Here is a 22,559-nt window from a genome sequence, read left to right on the forward strand (position 1 = left end):
GCTCATATGACGTTAGAAATATGAGGATCATAGGTTCAATTCCCAGGAAACTGAACTCACAACCTTCATTTTGCAAGCATCAAGAGCAGCATTAAAACCATTAATTGTCTATTCCTGCATCTAGCTTGACTAATGTTGTTTGACTGTGGCATTGACTATGTGAGGGTAATGGGTTCAATTCCAAAGACAGGTATGTGCCACAAATTTGAATATTGAGAGAGAGTCCTTTTATTTCAATAATTATCTTTTAAAAAGTGAAACTTCTGTGTTATTTTAGTTCACTATACAAAGTGAAATATTTGAAATATTTATGGATTAAAGATTAACAATGTTGGCGATGTTTTGATCAAATGTTGACAACTGTAGTGTGACCATTTTGCTTCTTTTCCCCTGTCCACCAGAAAGATGAACATGTTCAACATTGTAGCTCTCTGTGTCTCAATCTAGTCCATTATTTAATGGAAAGCCTGAAATTGCCTCATTCTGGCCTAGTAGGCTTCAGAATCATGGGATAGACCTTCATTAAGGAGGAAAAGTCTGAAAAAGCAATTCCAAATAAAGCTGGATGCTCTCAGAGTGCAGTATCTATGTTAGTAGAGTGTTAAGAGGAAAATGTGGCTGGAAAAGGTGCACAAGTATGACCTCAGCCTTGAGAGGATTGACAAGCGAGGGCAACTGAGGCTGGTGTCAGAGCATCAAGAACCACCACATACAGAAGTCTGCATGACATGGGTTACAGCTGTAGAACTCCATGTGTCAAGCCACACCCAAACCAAATATCATGTGTTGGGCTAAAGAAAAAAGTACTGGTCTGTTTCCCTCTTTTCAGATGAATGCCAATTTTGTATTTCATTTGGAAATCAAGATCCCAGAGTCTGGAGAAACACAAAAGTCAATCTGCTTAATGTCCAGTGTGAAGGTTCCACAGTCAGTGATGGTTTGGAGAGCCATGTCAGACAGTATGCTAATATGGGTCCATTGTCTTTTATCAAGTCTACAGTCGACGCAATTCTACACCAGGACGTTTTAGAGCACTTCATGATTCTGCTGCCAACAAGCTTTTTGGAGAGGATTTTATTTTCCAGCAGAACTTGGCACCTGCACACAGTGCCAAAGCTACCAGTACCTGGTTTAAGGACCATGGTATCCCTGCTCTTAATTGACTGAAAACACCCCGTTAAATCCCATTGAAAATCTATGAGCTATTGTCAAGAGGAAGATGAGACAACATAGACCCCAAAATACAGACTAGCTGAAGGTGATATCGAAGCAACTTGTAAACCCCTCAACTGTGTCAAAGCCTGATCGCCTACATGCCACACCGCCTTGTTGCTGTAATTAGTGCAAAGGGAGGCCCAACAAAGTACTGAAGGACATAATGCAGTACATTAACACACTTTTAGTTTCTTTTTTTTATTGGTCACATGAAATATTCATTTTTTTTAAAATACTGGATTTGAGGTTTTTTATTTTTAATCTATAAGCATTAAAACTGAAAAATGAAGACTTGAAGTATTTCACTTTGTGTGTAGTGAACTAAAATAACACACACGTTTTACTTTTTGAAATAAATTATTGAAATAAATGGACTTTCTCTTGATATTCTAATTTTTGGCACATACCTGTATAACTGAAAAATTTGTGTTGCAAGCTCCATGCTCCATTCAGCCACAATAGCACCAACCCTTGACTGTTAACCGATCTTGGTTGTTTAATGTTATTAATGAACTTAATTCCACTTTGGTTTTATGTGAATGACATGGGGTTCACATCCCAGGAACTGAACTCTATTGCTTTATCCAAGCTTTAATAAGCTTTAATTTAAGCGTTATTGTTATTTACATGGTATAAGTGAACTAAGAAGGCTAAAAGGCGACAGAGGTTTAAATCTCAAGAAGTGCTTAAATGCTAAAACGTTTATATTAAATGCAATGCATTTGTTTGACAGCACACTTTTAGCAATCCAGTAGAATCTAGAGAAACCTACTGGCAGCAGTTTGCAAGTAACTTACTGTAAATAAGTATTTACAACACCATTTATCTTGCAGTATAAGTATTTACAGAGTTGAATGTATATCTTTACTGTAAAATATACAGTAATTTTCACTATGCAACTTTAAAACACAGTAACATACTGCATAACTGAAAATGACATAAAAATTGAGTTGAAACAACACAACTCTTAAGTTGTTAATGGGACAACTTCATTATTTTAAGTTCAATCCATTTAAAATTGTAAAAACTTAATCGATTTGTGTTGAAACAACATGAAATGTGTGGAACCCAGCATTTGTTTTTAGAGTGTACAGTAAAATACAGTTAATATTAAAGTTAAATACTGTGTAAGTTACAAATATATGCTCATAACAAGTGCAATCATCACAAGTTACATTTATTGAGGAACAAGTAAAAAGTACAATATGTAAAAAAATACAAAACCTGCTTCATATATCTCTAGTAATGTGAATACAAAGTGCATAGCTACGATACATGCCTGTAGCACTACAACTAAAGGACTAGTCTAAGCAAAGGGATTCGGGCAATAGAAACCCTCAAACAAAAGTATAAAAATAGTCAAATAAAATAGCTATACTTAGCAAACACACACACACACACGCGCGCGCACACACACAAACGTGTTTAACAGCTGTCCAGTCCTGAAGTTCTCCATAATATTTAGTGAATTTCGGCATACCGTCGGTGTGAAAGCATTTCAGTCCGTCCGTATTGCAGTGTTGTAAGGACAAGTCAGCCCTGTACGACAAACTCTGATGAGTTTTAAAAAGAAAAAAAGACCACAAGACAAATAAATATGAAATAAATAAGACAAAAAGAGTATTCAAAATAGCCATTGTTCAGTCTTACATATCTTATATTTACAAATAACGCCGTCATAGAGATGACACCATTTCCCCGTGTAGCTGCTTCACCTGAACAGATGTCTCCACAAATTTCATTCATGTCATTCTGTGATCTGGCATATTCACACTTAAACCACAAGCTGCCACCATCAAAATACCCATTTCAAAACTGAGCAGATATTAAATAAGACAGAATTCAAATTAATGTGCAATCGAGTGTTATTTTTTTAAACGAAGCTCTCTAGCGCCACCCCCTGGAATCAAACAGAAGTATGTGTGCTTCAACATTTTTTTTTACAATCCAAGACAGCCAAGGCTATCATAAACAATACAATTATAAAGGCAGGACAGACCATATAGGGGAAAACGCATGAATACTCCTTATATATGAAAGCTTATAATGAAAATGTACATTGGTTCAGCTTTTCGGTATCTGAAAAAGTTTTCCCTGGAAAAAAAAGGAGAAATAAAATTAAATTAAATAAGAACATGTGCTCAAATCTTTCATGACACTAAAAAAGAAGTCATTACAAGAATACTGTATTTACAAAAGGCAAGGAGGAAGAGATAGAGGTATATGAACAAGTATATAAGAGGAATAGCAAAAAATCATTGGGCTTTTTGGCTTTCAATGAGACAATATTGAAAATATCCAATTCTTAATAAGAATTAAACCCCTGTATTCATTAAACAGCAGCCAATTTTCATTTTTGTTCTTTTCTTGAATTATCTACAAAAATATATTGGGACCGTCTCAAAATGTGCCCAAATTGTTATCGCTGCAACATGGTTGCATAAAGAAATAAAATCTTCCATGCAAATGTCATGCAGATTTTCATCAAGACAATAGTTTCCTTCATGCTCGACGCTGATCTCTTCCAAATACCTCAAATCTACACTTTTTGGATATTTACATTAATACACTGAATACAAGAGTGTTGATAACCAGGCATTATTTTTGGTTGGCCGTGCCCAGTCTGCCTCAGCACCAGAGAAATATGGACCCAGATCAGTCTCAATAATAATACATTTACGGAAATAAAATTAACACGCGCACAACACAATTCACATAAAAAAAAAAAACTATTCGTTAATAAATGTGCAAATCTAATTCATAAATTCAAAACACAATTCATAAATGCGCAAATCTAATTCGTAAATTTAAAACACAATTCATTAATGCGCAAATCCAATTAGGAAATCCAAAAGACAATTCATAAATGCGCAAATTTAAAACACAATTTATAAATGAGCAAATCCAATTCGTAAATTTAAAACACAATTTATAAATGAGCAAATCCAATTCGTAAATCCAAAACACAATTCATAAATGTGCAAATTCAATTCGTAAATTTAAAACACAATTTATAAATGCGCAAATCCAATTCGTAAATCCAAAACACAATTCATAAATGTGCAAATTCAATTCGTAAATTTAAAACACAATTTATAAATGCGCAAATCCAATTCGTAAATCCAAAACACAATTCATAAATGTGCAAATTCAATTCGTAAATTTAAAACACAATTCATAAATGCGCAAATTCAATTCGTAAATTTAAAATACAATTCATAAATGAGCAAATTCATTTCGTAAATTTAAAACACAATTTATAAATGCGCAAATTCAATTCGTAAATTTAAAACACAATTCATAAATGCGCAAATTCAATTCGTAAATTTAAAATACAATTCATAAATGCGCAAATTCAATTCGTAAATTTAAAACACAATTCATAAATGCGCAAATTCAATTCGTAAATTTAAAATACAATTCATAAATGAGCAAATTCAGTTCGTAAATCCAAAACACAAATTTATAAATGCGCAAATCCAATTCGTAAATCCAAAACATAATTCATAAATGCGCAAATCCAATTTGTAAATTTAAAACACAATATATCAACGCGCAAATCCAATTCGTAAATCCAAAACACAATTTATTAACGCGCAAATCCAATTCGGAAATCCGAAACACAATTCATAAATGCACAAATCCAATTTGTAAATTTAAAACACAATTTATTAACCCACAAATCCAATTCGTAAATCCAAAACACAATTCATAAATGCGCAAATCCAATTCGTAAATTTAAAACACAATTTATTAACTTGCAAATCCAATTCATTAATCCAGAACACAATTCATAAATGCGCAAATCCATTTCATAAATTCACAAGTAAAAATCTAATATATTTCAAATGCATCTCACCTACGTTTATACATTTATGTATAACAAATATTCTTCTTAAATGTTTGCATTATTGAAATTATCATTTGGATTTGTGCATTCATGAATTGTTATTGTTATTTATGAATTGTGCTGTGCGTGTATGAATTTTATTTGGTAAATGCATTATTCCTGAGACTGATCTGACTCCATAGAGAAACGCTGTCTGGAGAAACATTTGTAGTAAAACACTAGGAGAGGAGTTGAGTTTGTTGCTGAATACAGGCAGACTGAGCCAAAATTAGGAATTAAAGTGACAGTTCACCTCAAAATTATTATTTAATCTCCTCTACATCATTCTGTTTCTGGTTTACAACATAATTTTGACAATAATCACTTTGTTTTTTTTCAAAAAGTGTTTGCAATAAACAATTTTAAGGTGACCTGTCCCTTTAAACATAACCTCGTCTCACATACACACAGAAAAAGAAAAAAAAGATTCCCTAAATATTGGCTATACATCCCAGCAGAAATGGTGGAACATCAGCTAAATGCTGCAGAGGAAGTGCCTAGAAGAAGTGCACAGTGGTGCTCGCCGCTACAAAAGTGACAGTGTAGGATTGTGTTCACTGTCCAAGTCTATTCTCCACATTTCTATGCAAGATGTACGTAAATCCAGCATTCTGTGTTTGAGTGGGATCGCAAAACAAACAAACAAATTCCTCATGTCTACAGAAGAACTCAATCTGAACTGGAATAACATGGTACCAGACTCCGGAAAACAACGAAGCCAGTTCAGTTTAATAAATAAAGGCTGGAAATAAAAAAGAAAGAAAGAGGAAAAGACGGAGAGAAAAAGATCCAGCTGCTCTTGAATTGAAAGGCAATCTGAGAGAACGTCTTTGAGAGTGTCGGACTCTCCAAGGCTTCCTAAGAATGCCAAGTCAGTACCCTAACAAGGCGGCATCACCACTCCTCGTCCACTTCCTGCTCTATTTTGATTTGTGGCGGCTGGATTTCCTGACTGCTCGGCACTTCCTCTTTCTCCAGTTCTCCATCATCCTCGTCCTCCTCCTCCTCTTCTTCTTCTTCCTCTTGCTCCTGCTCTTGTTTTTTCTGGCAGCAGGGTTTGTAGAGATGCGGGTCGATCAGAACCTCCCCGAAACGACCTTTGTAGATGATGCCGCAACACACCCGCTGCCTGGACAGATCATTTCAATTGCAAGTATTAATTATGATCAATGGCATTGTAAAATATGACACTATTATTAGAGGTTTTGGGTCTTTTAGAATAGTAAAAATTCAAAATGTGAACGCATTTATTTTAATTAAAACTCTTGTGTGGCAATTTAGATGTCTTTACAGTCACTTCATACTTTAGACTTATTAGGTTATATAAAAGAGTATTTTAAGCATATTAAAGTTGCAGTACGTAAAATAGGCGACGCAGTTGCGCAGTAGGTAGTGCTGTCGCCTCACAACAAGAAGGTCACTGGTTTGAGCCTCGGCTGGGACAGTTGGCATTTCTGTGTGGAGTTTGCATGTTCTCCCTGCATTTGCGTGGGTTTCCTATGGGTGCTCCAGTTTCCCCCTCCGTCCAAAGACACAGGTGCGGTACAGGTGAATTGGGTAGGCTAAATTGTCCATAGTGTATGAGCGTGAATGAGTGTGTATAGATGATTCCTAGAGATGGGTTGCAGCTGCAAGGGCATCTGCTGCGTAAAGCATATGCTATACAAGTTGGTGGTTCATTCCGCTGTGACGACTGCAGATAAATAAAGAGACTAAGCTGAATGTAAAATGAATGAATGAAAATGTAAGTTTGACACCCAGTGGTTGATCTAGGTATTGCACACCTGGTTCAAAACACATGCAAGTGCAGGTTGCCAGATTGATGACACCGACAGCAGTGTGCCTGACTATCGAGCCTATAGGCTGATTTAAACCGTTTTCTAAATAAAAGCAAAGACAAGTGATAGAAGGAATATTTTCAATATAATATTTTCTGTCATAACCAACACCTGAAATTTAGACACGAAACTAAATATTAGAAACGGCATCTATTTCTTGCAGCTGAACAACAGACAACTATGACAATGATCAGCTCAGGTACACCTCGTACTTTATTCAGTGTTAAATGCTAATCATGTGAGTTTAAATGCCATTTTGCATGACATGTATTGCCATACTACTGAAAGCAGCAGCAGTTCACCTCGGATCTTGAAAACAAAGTGCATTTATAAACAAAGTACAACTTTTAAACTGGGACTCAGTGCAAGCCAACACATATCAGTGATTCAGCATCTACAGTTAAGTTAAAGAGGGTTAATATGTGTTAATTAGATTGAGACACCCTTTTCCCCTGGAAACTATAGTAAGCCCCCCTCCACATTTAATGATATTATCACTTGTATAAGTTTGCTGTAGGTATGTCAAAAAAGATGGTTTGTTTGTTACTATATCTAGATATGTTTATGCACAAATAATAGCCTAATGTAAAATATAAAAGCAAATTTGTATAAGGTGCACCTTGCGGTATTAAGGAGTTGTCGTCTGCAAATGTCTTATTAATTTGAACTTCAGTGCTGATAATACACTGTGGCTGGGTCAGGGACTCTTTGAAAATGAAATAAAACTCTAGTTTAGGTAACTGTCTTGGTGTTTCCAGTCTCTTGCGTCTCATTTCGGAGGCTGCTGCTGTCCACCGAAGGTCCCATTTTGGATGCGGATGCACACTTTGAGAGCCTTTCTGACTAAATGAATGAAATACAGTGTTTTCAACCAAGGCAACCCTGAGTGCTGAAATATAATTGGCTAAACTGTTACTAAGCAGGTTAAATGACCAAAACAAAGACAGACGTTCTGGCACTTAGCACACATTTTCAAAGCAATATATAGCATTGCTTTCCAGGTAAACAAGAATGTTCACCTAGCATGTTTCTTAAACATCTGCAAACATATTATGGTGTTTTTATACTTTAGAAAAGTCAAAAAGTTAAATATAATAATATAATATAATATAATATAATATAATATAATATAATATAATATAATATAATATAATATATCAATAACCCATTACACACTTGTTTAAAGCAATGCATTTTGGTATGCCTCAGAATTCTTTTGTTTTATAATTTAGTTACAAACAAATATACAAACTAAAATAAAAAGTACTCATGGTCAGCATAACATTACTAGTAAAAAAAAAAAAAAGTACATTTTCGCAAATATTCTATCAGAAAGTAACTAAGTGAAGCGTGAAAATTAACCCGTGTCAATTAAGGTGGAAAAAAATGGTATTTTCCGATAAAACACACTACTATAGTCTTCAATTTTTAATCGTCTTTTCAATTATAAGTAATATTTATGATGATAAAAGGTCAAATCCTTACCTCTTCCAGTATGTGAGGTCTAGAAATGAGAAGACTGGAGAGCGGGCAGAGCCGGGAGTCAACTCAGAGTCAGAGCCTTCATCCGATTGGTTACTGTAGCTGGGTGACTGGGCGGGGCTTGCACTGGAGGTGGTGCTGTGAGCGTCTGAATCTGTTAACAGACAGGGATCACGTTAAAGGTTATTACAGCAAGATGTAAACAGCACTTTCAGGTTCATTTGTAACTGAAATACGAGTTTTTTTTGACTCACTGTGTCTCTTGAGTTCTTTCTGAACTCTGCTGATCTGGCTCGGTCGGATCCGTCTGGACAGGGATTTGACTTTCTTTGACTTCACTGTTGTTTTCAGACTGGGTCCCCCTCGAGCATCAACCACCTGAGAAAAATCGATAACACAAAATAAATAAAAGTATTTTTAATTAAATTTGAGTTATAAGCATAATAATAAATACATTCATATTATATTATATTATATTATATTATATTATATTATATTATATTATATTATATTATATTATATTATATTAATATATTATATTTATATATTATTATATTATATTATATTATATTATATTATATTATATTATATTATATTATATTCAAATAAGGTAAACGATGTTTAGTTGTGAATGTACCAAAAATCATGTTGCACTACTTATTTTATTTTTCAACCTTATATACCTCTTTTGCACAATAGTACTTGTATGGAATTTTGGTCCAGATGGATTCAGAATATAACTTCAACCTAATGTCTTGTGCTATTAAACTTTAAGATTATTTATTGTAAATATTGCTTCCACATCCCCTTTTTCCTGTAAATACTTTTGGTATAGATAAGGTAAAAGGACATGTTCATCTGTTATTGTCATGAAGAAATTGGGGGGGGGGGGGGTAAATTGGAAAAGCTGTTTATATTTATGATTATGTTTATTAATGTACATATTGATGTACATATGTCCAAACATGTAGCATAATGACAACAAAGCTCAACTTGACTTGTTTTAGGCTTTACATTTTGGTATTACTCAGAATTATTTGTATTTTCATATATATATATAATTTAATTGCAAACAAAACTATGTACAGTATATAATACTACTAATTTACTTTTCAACATGATCATATATTATACATATTTACTGTATATTATATAATTTTATGCAGTAATAAATACATTATAAACATACATTTATTATTATTAGTGCATTATCATTACTATTATTAATACTGTGAAGCTAATTATTATGTTACATGCAAAACAAACACGTGATCTTCTTCCCCAGCTGATCCTCCTTTATCCACTGTAGCTGCACTTCACTTGTTCCCTGAGAGTCGTTCAGTCTAAGAGCAACATATACTGAAATCTCCACTGAAAAAACGTCAGTGTGATAAACAAGGAGTTTGACGGAGCTTACGTGATTCCAGTTCTTCTTGGATCCGACAGGCAGCTTCTTCCAGCGTTTCACCAGCAGGACACAAGCGTTGCAGATTTCACCAGAGCGAGTCTCGCTTAAACTGTAAAAGTATACCATTGTAGCTGTAGTAAGATTATGCAAATCAATCCATTTCTCACGTTACAAACAAACAAAAGCATACACTTCACATTCAACCGGCACTCAGATTCAGCACTCGGTGGAATATAGCCAGAACGTAAAGGGAGAGTTCATCCAAACATGAGTTATGTCCCAAATGACACACTATATATGCACTTATACACTAATCCATGTAGTGTATTAGATAAGTGTCATCCCAAATGTAACAATATTTTTGTCTGCTAAATGAATATTCAAACCTTTCATGTTTAACAGTTTCCAAATTAGTGTAAAAAAATAAACTAAACAGCAAATAGTAACTGTCACGAGTACAACCGCATTCACCACAGGGGGGCAGCATAATCACTTACGTTAAGTAAATAATCAAATCTCAGCACCAGTAGCTCCTCCCCTTTACACTACATCAACAAATCGGCATCCATTAAGTGTGTGATCATCCTTCTGTTTATCAGTTGTCAGCTAAATAAATACATACCCATGTATTTATAAAGCACTTATTATTACTTTTAGATTTTTCAGTGTTGATGACCTCTTTATAGTACAAAAACGGCATAGAACAGTGATAGAAATGGCAAAATGGCATAAAAAAGTACAATATATGCAATCTGCAAATGGTCTATAGCAGCGGTGCTTAAAGCTGTTCCTGCACATTTCAGTAGCAACCAGGGCCAGGGGGGGGGACTCCTTTTCAGCCCTAGACTTTCAAGACCCGCCCACCTTAGTTCACGACTGACTATAATACAATAACGTCATTTCCAATTTACTATCACGTCTTTTTCAAGAAAACAGCTGCTTTGAATTTCAAATGTTCAACAACATTAACAGTATCATAGGTCTTACTTGCAAAATGAAAAAAATTAAAAATTAATTGCTGTACGGTGTGGTTGAACTCAGGTTGGCGGCGGCGTTACGCAATGTGCTGACTATTGGACCACAACGGCGATGTTACGCTGGTGCGTTTGGAATTATAAATAAATACTGCACTGCTATCTGCAAGACTCTTGACTACGGTATTTATTAAGGGCTTTAGTCTTTTTCTCCCCTTTTTAGATTTCCGATCAAGTTATGTCGGATTTATTAATGTAGTGAATCATCTGATTTTCATTGAGCAGGTGTAATATTCATTATTTTTAATTATTCAAATTCTTATTTTCACTAAGATGCCGCTGTTTGGGTTTGAATGATAGTTACATCATCATTAACCTGCAGGCTGCATTTTACTCATGGGGCTGCGAGAAAATAAATGCAAAGAGTGGAGCTGCGGCAAAATAATGAATAAATAGAGTAAGGCTATGGTCAAATAAATGAATAAATGAAAAAGTGTGACTGCGGAGAGGGCAAGCAGCTAGGGACACCGGCCCTCGCGCCCAAAAAACGCACTGGCCCACCAGGAGTTCTCAGGAATTCTTAGCCAATCCGGGTCTGCTTGCAACCCATATCAAACACACCTGCCTGTAATTATAAAGTGCTATTCAGGTCCTAATTAATTGGTTCAGGTGTGTCTGATCAGGGTTCAAGCTGAAATCTGTTGGAAGGTAGAATTCTAGGAACAGGGTAGGGAAACCCTTGGTCTATGGGAGGGGTGTCAAAACTCGGTCCTGGAGGGCCGCTGTCCTGCATAGTTTAGCTCCAACTTCCTCTGATACACCTGCCAGGAAGTCTAGTATACATTGAAAGAGCTTTATTAACTGGTTCAGGTGTGTTTAATTGAGGTTGGAACTAAAATATGCAGGACACCGGCCCTCCAGGACCGAGTTTGGACATGCCTGGTCTATGGTTTCAAACTTGACTGAGTTTCTTTCTTCTGTTAACAGACAAGAGAAGATATGATGAATGTTGGAAACATGTAGCCATTTAATTCTTTAGTAGGTTTAAGATTAAATACTATGGAAGTCAATGGCTGCTGCTTTCCAACATTCTTCGAAATATCTTCTTTTCAGTGCAGTGGAGGAAAGAAATTCATAAAGGTTTAAAGAAACAAGTACATTAGGAGTGAATGGTCGTTTTCTTGGAGGTGAACCACACTGATATAAATTTGGCAAAAGTATAGGAGGATGGCGCACTCACCCAAAGCAGCTCTGAAAGTCTCTCTCATAGCGTTTGCTGTCGGTGAAGCGAGAGCTGGAGGATTTTGCCCTGCAGATGCAGCATCCATCAAGGCTGCGGTACATCTTCGGCTTGTGAAAGCCAAACATCTGAAAACAAAAAAAAAGGGTTTCAGTACTTCTGCTGATTGACAGAGATTTTCTGATATTTGTTAGAATAGAATGATTTTGGAGATTTGTTTGGTGCATACCTGTTGTATTAATTTGTATTAGTTTCAGACCTTTTCAGGGATCTTCAATAAAGTCATAAAGTTGTTCAAGTTGCAAAGTCATACTTTTATTAGAAATAAAAAATGTTTTGTAACATTTTAAATGACTTCACTGTCAGTATTGATCAATTTATTGAAGAAAACTGTATTCATATTTGTATATATTATAGTATTATTATATAGTAATAACTATAACTTATAGTATTATTATTATTATTATATGATGTAAATTATAGTATAAATGAAATTTTAAAGTACATATAAAAGAAAAGTGGTAATTATATAGTAGTTAATATTATTCCTCAATATTATTTTTCCATATTTTTGATAAAATAAATGAAGCCTTAGTGAACATCACAGACTTCACTGAAAACAAATGGTGTGCAGACTAAAAACAATCTTGACAAACAGCATGAACATTCCACAAAGAATCAAATAACAGACTGAATTAAATGCGAAAGGTGCAAGACAAAAGTCAGAAATAATATTTTTCTGCAAAACACTCCTATCTTTTTTTTGTTTTACAAACGGTTTAATAAGTGTAGTTAATAATATAATGACACATTTACTAATAATGTTATAACAACAACATTCAAATCTACTAATAATTTACATTCACACATTTGGCAGATGCTGAAATCCAAAGCAACTTACATATCATTAAAGGCAAAGATTTATTACTATAATTATTAGTTCTTGCTTTTCTTGCATGGGAATCAAAGCCACGTGATCTACCAGCTGAGCTTCAAGAAGGCTAGAAGAGCTACAGTACAGGTTATTTAGATGTAGGCTATATACAAGTTTGATTTATTGTATATTTTAGATTTAAATTGGAATAATCTGAATAAATCTAGTCATTGAAATAATAGTTTAAACTAGCAAATGAAAATATTACTCATATTTTAGGTATATATTGTATATTATTCATATTGCATAATTGTAATACTCTGATGCACACACTTAAAATACACACATTTTAATTATACAAAAAAACATTTAAAGTACGTTGTCTCAGTATTATTAGTTTGGTCCAATTCTAACAATATTTTATAAATATTAAGTTAATATTTTGAACAAAAAAGAGTGTGCGTGTGTGTGCGTGGGTTATCATCAGTCATCATCATCGCGTCAGCAGGATCAGATCTTAATGGACTGGAGCTGCTCTTATATAACAGGGTGCTGATGATGGAGCAGGACAGTCACCGGTGACGGACAGCAGCACTTTCATTTATTACAGAAGAAAGAAAAAACATCTGTATAAGCTTATCTGAAGCCTTTCATCGTGTATATACATGTTTTTTTAGATAGCCTAAATGTTACCATAGCCTACTATTGAAACATGTTTGTACAGTATAAGAGTTGAACGGGCGCTTGACTGTATATTCTGCCTCTGACGCAATTCAAACATGGCAACGCGTTTGAGAAGAGAGGAGGGGCAGAAAAATGGGGGCAAGAAAGTAATGCGATGCCGTCGCGGAAACCTCGACCAAAAGTGAATTCAACACGCTTAAATGTGTCACCTAAAGTTACCCATATCATATAATAACCGCATAATTAATATTTTGCGGCGTTTAGACGCACGGCCGTCCGCGCACTGCAGTGAAATGGTGCGCGCGTCCCGCTGTATTCACCGCCCACCAGCTCGCGCGGAAGCATGGCACGCCACACGGCATCTTTAAACACACACATTCAGCAGGTTTTCGCCGCAGTTTGCCAATAAAACGACCTCTGCTCTGTGCGAGGAATCAATTCGCAGGGTTTCCCTGATGTTAGACGTGTCTAATAAAGACAGCCAGCTGAAGGAAAGCGCTCTCCTCGTCCGCTGCTCTTTGTTTTCCGCGCGGCTCTGCGTCAGTGGCTCGTGCGCCTCCATGCTTCGCGCTCGAGACTGTAAACACATGCTGTCCGCGTAACAACTTCACCCAAGGACACAGAGCGCGACTAAACTCCCATTTGCAAGTTTATTTCATCAACAGGACGATTTAAGACACTTTTAAACACTCCAGCGCAATACTAAAACATCGATTTTATTAGCTCCACGATTAAATGCGTCAGTGACACCGCCTCCATCTCTCATGAAATGAATCTTTAAGACTACCACAGCTAGTTTTTATAAACGTCGACCTCTTTTGAGTTCCAGAAGCAGAAGTTTGTAAACGCATGTTGACGAGCTTGTGAAAATGCGGGTTTGTTTTGAAGCACACCCACCAACAGGAGTGAACAGACCACACGCAGTCACAAGGATAGTTCACTATCCCAAGTTCAAATCGAGTATAAACAGCGAAACTTGTCCTAAATGCGCGCAATGTGACGCCACGTTCGCGTTTATTAGATATTTCGTGTACATCTTATAATTCGCGCACCTATTTATTGGGTTTTTAAACGGAATACGAATGCAAATGTCCTATTTTTAAAAGCTCTTTCTATCTAAACAATCATCCAGAGCGTGTTTCTAATACGCCTAAGTTCTGTTATAAAGAAAATAAATCAATTCCGGCGTCAAATGTATCGATTTAGCCATAAAACACTTAACAGCAGCGATCCCCTGTAAAGGATGCGAGCGCCCTAAAATGTGATGCGCGGTATGAGCAGCCTCACCATCAAGTGTAAACACTGAACTTATCGCGCTTTTACCCTGAAGTAAAAGCTGAAAGTGTTTCGGCAAGCCTCCAAAGTCATCTTTCTGTTACACTGCTGACGAATGCGACAGCTTTCGCCCTGTCACACAACTTCTTTCCTCTCGAAAGGCGATGACATCTTCTGCACGCGTAAAAACTCCCAAGTTACTTTTACCCAAAAAGCCTTTTTATTCTTACCTCGACTTGGAGCAGTAGAAGTCAAACCACACAGCGAAATCCAAGAGTTACAGGCGTTACTCATTTAACAATGCGCCACTCGTTACTGTCTCACTTTCTGTCTGAGTGTAGTAAAATGTTTACGCATGCGCCGACGGCCATCCACCATTTTCTGAATTTCTTCAATCAACCTCATTTGCATACGCCGCTGACGTTTGACTGCGTCTGCATTCTATTGCCCATATAAGGAAGAGAAAATTACGCGGGAAACGTGGGCGGGTCCGGTTGCTAGGGGCAGCAGCCAGTGCTCTGCGATCCCGGTGGGCGGAGTTACGAGCTACTACTACGAGCAGAGCAGAGCAGATGTCGGAACAAACGCAGCAGCACATCCTTCAGCTCGGCAGCCATGAGCACATGTCGGCAGCTGCGGCTCTTCTGCATCTCAAAAGGTCGAGCTTGCGCTGTTTGGACACTCTGCTGCGCAAGTACTGAAAACACTGGAGGAGTTGAACGATATTAGACCTTATAAATGTAACACTTTCATAAAAACGCAGAAGAATTTTGGAGCAAGAAATGATTCCCTGAAGCAGTCATGTCAAGTGTAACGTTATATAGGCTATAGAGAGTGTGCTGTTTTGTTTGTAACTCAGTGTTTGTTTGTTTATAATATCCTATTCAAATATTTGTTAATCAATCAGTCAATAAATAAATAAATAAATAAATAAAAACTGTGCAAGCAGCTTGCAAAAAATAGTTCATCTTTAATTGTTTATAATGATACACTCAAATATGCCCACTTGTATACTATATAAAAGGCGAAAACAGTGTTTGAGAGGAGAATGACTATTTATTACCCTCCAAAAATAACATTGGCTGAAAACTATGCATTTAGGATGAGCCGAAACAGCACAATTCTCTAGTTTTTTTGGAACAACTTAATTATTTTATGTTCAACCCACTTATATTTGCAAAACTATCAAGTAAACTTAATTCATTCATGTTGTCCCAACACAAACTGAACCCAGCATTTTTACAGTGTAGATGAAGCAGATTAACTGTTCTGGTCTTCTCAACTTACATCAAACAAACTGATATATTAAGTTAAACGTTATATAACTTAGTTAAAACTTTATTAACTTATTAAAATAATATAAATATAAAAAGAAATATATAATCATTATTGTCATGACTTTGTCATTATTTTTAGTGTAAAATAAAAACAACATGCTAATATACAACTGTAAGCAGCTTGCAAAAAAACTTTTCACCCTCAAATATGCCCACTTGTATACTAGGTGAAAACAGTGTAGAGAATGACTATTTATTACTCTCCAAAAACAAGCTGAAGCAACACAATTATTGAGGTTTTTTTGAACAACTTCATATTTTATGTTCAATCCACTTAAATTTGTAAAAACTAAGTGTGTTAACTTAATTCCTATATGTTGTCCCAACACAAACTGAACCCAGCATTTTTTACAGTGTACTCCAAAAAAAGAGAGCACTTAAACAAATTACTTTGACTTGTTACAATTAAACGAATTAGGTTTGACAAACTTAATTTATGACTGTTTTCATAGTAAATTCATTTAGTTTTTCTTTAGGTGTAACAAGTTTTAGTCATTTTTTATGGCAAGTATTGTTTACAATTACACTGTAAAACCCAACAGTCAACTTTATCAGATGAAATGAGTGTAGTTAACTCAAAATATACTGAAAGTTCATTCTAGTCATTTGAAAAGAGTTTTGAACTCAGTGTTGAGGGTAATGGGTTAATTAAATTCCTCATTACTTCAGCATAAATGGATTAAGTTCACAGCACTCATTAGGGTTAGTTTTTCCTTTAACTTTAATAATTAATTATCTTAACTTTTTGGGTTTTACAGTATAGTAAACATTAATTTGCCACAAAACATAAAAGTGTTATTATTATATTAACATGGGATGGAAATCATTTTTACTGTAATTAAAGATTTTTTTACTATTATTACTATTTTATTAACAATATTATATTGAATGATCTGAACTGTTCCATTCTTGTTTTCCTAAATAAATTCCTAAAACTTGCTACAATAAAGAATTTATTACTGTCAAACTTAATTCATTTAACTGTAACAAGTCAAAGTAATTTGTTTTCACTTTTTACAGTGCAGCTAAATCAGATTAACTGTTCTAGTCTTCTTAACTTACATCAATCAAACTAATATATTAAGTTCAACTTTGCATAACTTATTCGTTAAAACTTTATTTACTTATTAAAATAATATATGCATAGAAAGTAATATAAAATCATTAGTTGTCATAATTTTTTAGTGTATGTCCAATATATATATATATACATACATTTATTTATATAGTGAACCTTACTGACTCATACTAGCGATAATGTTGATTTTTATCTGTATTATCCCTTGAGGATTTGTGAATAGAAGTGAAGCCATAGATCCCATGACAGTGAAAACAAGAATAGTTTCCATTTCATTTTTACTATACCCTTTTATACTGTATAGAGCACACTTAAAAAAAATCTTACATTGTATACCAAAGGGGGTTAAGTTGGTTCGAAAGACCCAACCCCACTAATAAAAGGTTCAGAATTTGTCCCATACATAAGCTCATTTGTCATATTTTGCCTGCTATTCCTTCTTAAATTATGGAAATAACCCAAATAAGTAGGCTTTTATTGAATGCAAACAATAATTTTTCATGAGTCCAACATCCAACTGTGCAAGAAAACACACAAATCATCTTTCACTACAAGCAACTTTTATTCTGAATCTTGGACCTTATTCTTGAAAAAAAAAACAAATGAAAATGTTTGAAGCACCGAAGGTTTATTTTGATGGTCATGTTGACTTTTTGTCAATAACTTTTAATTATAAACTTTTTTTCTTTTTCTTTTTTGTTTTTTTCTTTTTTTTTTTACAAAAAAAAAAATTTTTCAGATGGCAAAAATCTGATATCTGATCCGATTCAAAATCTGGCCAGTTTGTTATTTACCCCCCCAAAAAAATGACAATAGGCTACAGTTTGTCTGTTTGTTTTAATTCAAAACTTTAACAGACTGCTTTTTTCCACTGATGTATGATGTAATGGATTTGTATTTTTAAAAAAAAACTTTTTTTTTATTCATATTTCTTTATTCTAATTGTTTAGCAAATGTTTTTGGTACCTAAAAAGTGTGGTTATGACAGTGTGGCAGTATGTAAACCTGATAATTAAATAGAAAATAAGGTGAATAACTGCAAAACGTCCATTTTTGGAGAAAAAAAAGAACCACCCTTTTCACTAGGCTGGCTACTGGCCTGTATACAGTATAATTTGAGATGTGGCATATTTATAATTTACTAAATTGCTAATTCCTATATTTATTAGTAAATTCATGCAAAATAAGTTCATGTCCTCTGTATAGTACATATACACATATACAGAGACCCAGGTTACTTTTTTCCTTAGCAGAACATTTTAAGACATTTATCCGTTAAAGATTTTCTAGCTAAAACTGTGGTTCTTGGTGATGTATTACATACAAGTCAATCCAGGACCAAAAAACATACACAGCCAAAACAAAGTTACAACCAGCGATAGATACACTGAGGTCTTATGAAGTGAAGAAGTAAAACGTTTAGCATGTACAAGTATCTGAAAATCATTTACACCTTTATTACCTTTAATCCAGAGTCTCAACGAACAGTCCTGAGCATCATGAGCCACAGATATTAATGTAGTTTTGCCTGTACATTAGAAAAATATATACTTATTGAATTGAACAAAATTAATTTTAGTATGTCCAACTTCATTTGTTTAAGTTAAGCCTATATAAATTGTTTGCAACCACTTACCTTACCTCTTCTTATACTTTCATTGTGCCAGTAACTGTTTACTTTTACGAACTGCCAAGCATCATTTTCTGAACTGCTAAGAACCACCGTTTCACACACAGATAAACTTCTTTAATGTCCTTCGAAAGAAAAAAGTTAATAGTAAACTCAATTTGTTAGGGGTAGACTATTTCTTTAAAATGTATTTGTGATCACAAATCAAACAAGAGAGACACCCAAACTTTGCTTCTTACCTTTATGTACATTGTAAAACCCAAAAAGTGAAGGTAACTCAAACCATTTGAGGAAACCGATTGCAACAAACCATTTAAGTTCAAAAACTAACCCTAATGAGTGCTGTGAACTTAATCCATTTGAGTAAATGAAGCAATTTGAGCACAGTAAAACCCAATAAATGAAGAGAACTTAAACCAACTGAGTACTGTAAAACCTAATAAGTTACGGCAGCTCAAACCGTTAGAGAAGACCGATCGCAACAAACCATTTGAGTAAAAAAAAAAAAAAAATCCATACGAGTACTGTGAAATTCCTCCATTTAAGTTGAAGTAATGAGGTATTTAATGAACTCATTACCTTCAACACTTCAAGAGTTCAAAACTCTTTTCAAATGACTAGAATGAACTTAAATGAACTTAAACATAACTTAATGAACTTAAATGAACTTAAGAATGAACTTAAATGAACTTAAACAGTGCATTTTGAGTTAACTACACTCATTTCATTTGCTCAAGTAGACTGTTGGGTTTTACAGTGCACTGTAAATGTTGTCTATACACATATAGGTAGTGATGTCACCACTGTAGACAATCTGTAAGTAGCTAAATAGGTTTCCGTTATAAAAATGCCTTCTATGAGCCAAGAGCGAAGCATTTATCCTACAGATGCCATCAGCGTGTCCCTAAAACTAAAAATAAAGCTCCACAAGGAATGACTCTTCATAGAGGAATGTTCTCTAGGACCTGAGTGCTGTCCTGGAATATCATGCATGCCGAAATAATGTCGACACACACCACTCATCATCAACATCACACGTGACTCAAATACAGATTTATGTACGGAGCACTTTTAATGAGCTGCTTCACAAATATAAACATGACGGAGAAACCCGGGAGCATTTCATAATATGATCAACGCTTTTATACAGGGAATAAACTGATGCAACGAGACGGAAAGAATCTAGAAGAGGAACCAATTCATTTACAGCAACAGTACTTCTTCTCCAAGATCTACATAAAAAAAAAACATGTCGCATGCATCAGCACCGCAAACAGGTGGACAGTTCCCTCATGGACTTTTTTACACAAGATGAGGAGGGATTCGACACTATACACACACTCCGAACCCATGATAAAGTAGTTTACCTAAAATAAATAAATGATTCAGTGTAAGCTTACTGCAACCCCAAGATAATCGACCAGTGTCTCAAAAGATTCCTCTGAAAATAAATACTTACAAACAATCCGAGTTACTATAAAAGAAATATAGAAATGAAATAAAACACACAGGTTAAGTGTTCGCATACATACGGATTAAATGCAGAGCGTCTTAAAAACAAAAAGAAATGTTAAGTGACCGAAAGCCATTTTTAATCCTGCAACAATTGTCAATTTCATTCAGAAGGATTAAAACTGCTCATAAAATAAAATGAGTTTTACTTAATCACTAAGCGTTGTGCAAGTTCTGTAGTAATCAACTCGGATTAACAAAGTAATACGCTTAATTAAGTGGTAAATACTAGGGTTTACACCCCACAGGATACTGTATATTGAAGGTTTATGGCAAATAAGGGCTCGTTATTGCTTTGAATGATTTCCAGTGTTTCTTTCTTGAACGTAAGCCAGTTGAAACCCACCGAAGTAGCTAAGAATGAAGTTAATACTCATTGGCAAAATAAACATCTCCTTAAAGTGTTCAACCAGACCGCATGGATCACAAATTTCGTAACATACAGCGATTCACATCCTATAGGAATGACCATTTTCTTTGAAAATTCTGTATGAACAGCCTTAAAACAGGAACTATTACTCGCCAACAAACAGCATCAGTTTAAACAGCTAAAGTTCATATAAACACTCGAAGTTGGGTGAATTCGTCAAGTATAATCACTTTGATTCTGATTAACTGAACATAACAGGTCCGTACTAAGGCTCCTCAGCAGTTGTCAAAATAGTGTTTTATAAAGTCAGAGCATGATCTGAAGCAGATGCGACTCGATCGCAGACAAACGACCACAGGTTTTCGAAAGCTAAATAAATCCACAGGTCTTCTTAAAACGTTCGGCTAGAAAGAGCACGACTCCAAATACTGCTACAAAACACACGTCTGAAGTTCAGAGTTCATTTCTTTGGGGGCGAAGAAGAGTCTTCAGTCAATCTCCGCAAAAAAAACAACAAAAAAAACCCAGCAAACTTGTAATACGGTTTCAGTCCTGAAGATGGCCTGAAGCAGTCTGAGTTTGAACTTCGCCACGCTGAATTACAGCTCGACGCTTTTTGTAAGCGAAGTCTCCAGGGTAATGGGGAAATCATGTAGCGTTTCTAAGACGCCGAGGAGAGAGCTTACGGTGAGTTTGTCTCGAAGTAAAGCGTTTTCTTCGTACATACGCGTGATGACCGGGCTTTCAGCCAGTAGAGGGAGCCACTGGGGTAATAATCGGTCTCTGTGGGTGAGCAAAAAACACATAAACAGACGTTAAAACACTGCGATTTTGTAATAAACTGGATTATTTAAAAATAAAAAAAAATTTCTGCATATATCCTATCAAAATAAAATGAACTAGCATGTGTGTGTCCTGACCTCGCGCCGAGGCAAACTAGCAGCTGGAATTTGCCGTCTTTGCCGATGTTGCGTGGCATGTTGTTGATGGCGTTGACGTATCGACAGAGTGATTCGCTATTCAGGCTGAGAGGCTCGGGGGATTCTTGCAGGTCTCCAGTTTGATCTCTGTTCTCCATAAACGCTACTATTCTCTCTGTACAACACACAAACACAGATTGATTAGTAACCTAAAAACATCATTAAATATGCAGTCGAAGAATTATTAGCCCCCCGTATACATTTTTACCCAATTTCTGTTTAACAGAGAGAAGTTTTTTTTTAACTCATTTCTAAAAATAATAGTTTTAATAACTATTTTTTTAATAACTGATTTATTGATATTTGCCATGATGACAGTAAATAATATTTTACAAGATATTTTTATATACTATAATTTAGCTTAAAGTGCAATTTAAAGGCTTAACTAGGTTCATTAGGTTAACTAGTCCAGTATCATTTGGGAAATATTTGAAAAAAGAAATTTCACAGAAAGGCTAATAATTTTGACTGTCTATTTAATGTAGGTATTTTAAACGTAACAGCAAACACAAATTATACACAAATTCAGTTCTTAAACTAAATTTCTAAAAGATTTAAAAGAAAAGGTCAATTTAATGAATGAAACAGCTTTGTATGAACATTTACTTTACAAATTATAGGACAAGGACAAAGCAGGAGTTTCTGTGTGTTTCGCAGTTTGGAAAGACGTTTGTTCTTAAGTGACAATGTCTTTTCATGTAACAATAATTTAAACATTTAATTCTTTTTCTTCATTGTTATTATTATTATTATTATTATTATTAATTAGTTTT

At 34.9% G+C, this 22,559-nt stretch overlaps 2 protein-coding genes and 1 long non-coding RNA gene across 10 annotated transcripts in view; 1 reads left to right on the top strand and 2 right to left on the bottom strand.

Moving 5' to 3' along the window:
- Positions 1-1,417: 1,417 nt before the first annotated feature.
- LOC147844689 (uncharacterized) lies at positions 1,418-5,870 on the top strand. The gene is made up of 2 exons (XR_015483049.1): positions 1,418-4,016; positions 4,657-5,870. It is a non-coding gene; the product is annotated as an uncharacterized LOC147844689 (long non-coding RNA).
- Positions 5,871-5,878: 8 nt separating this feature from the next.
- On the bottom strand, positions 5,879-15,140 carry sinhcaf (SIN3-HDAC complex associated factor). Its single transcript, NM_001025531.1, has 6 exons — positions 15,110-15,140; positions 12,047-12,174; positions 9,842-9,941; positions 8,679-8,802; positions 8,428-8,578; positions 5,879-6,233 (listed from the first exon to the last, which is right to left on the bottom strand). The coding sequence occupies exons 2-6, from the start codon at positions 12,172-12,174 to the stop codon at positions 5,999-6,001; spliced, it is 738 nt and encodes a 245-aa protein (NP_001020702.1). The 5' UTR covers positions 15,110-15,140; the 3' UTR covers positions 5,879-5,998.
- Positions 15,141-19,973: 4,833 nt separating this feature from the next.
- dennd5b (DENN/MADD domain containing 5B) overlaps positions 19,974-22,559 on the bottom strand; it is a 57,440-nt gene continuing 54,854 nt past the window's right edge. For all 8 annotated transcript variants that reach the window (XM_087246089.2, XM_087246088.2, XM_087246086.2 and 5 more), the window contains 2 exons: positions 21,727-21,901; positions 19,974-21,589 (listed from right to left, as the gene is read on the bottom strand). In XM_087246089.2, coding sequence (XP_087102215.1) covers positions 21,406-21,589; positions 21,727-21,901 — 359 coding nt within the window. In that variant the 3' untranslated portion in view covers positions 19,974-21,405. The remainder of the gene's footprint in view (positions 21,590-21,726; positions 21,902-22,559) is intronic.

Source organism: Danio rerio, chromosome 4, assembly GCF_052040795.2.
Source record: "Danio rerio strain M-AB ecotype USA chromosome 4, GRCz13ab, whole genome shotgun sequence".
In the NCBI taxonomy this organism is placed as follows: Eukaryota; Metazoa; Chordata; class Actinopteri; order Cypriniformes; family Danionidae; genus Danio; species Danio rerio.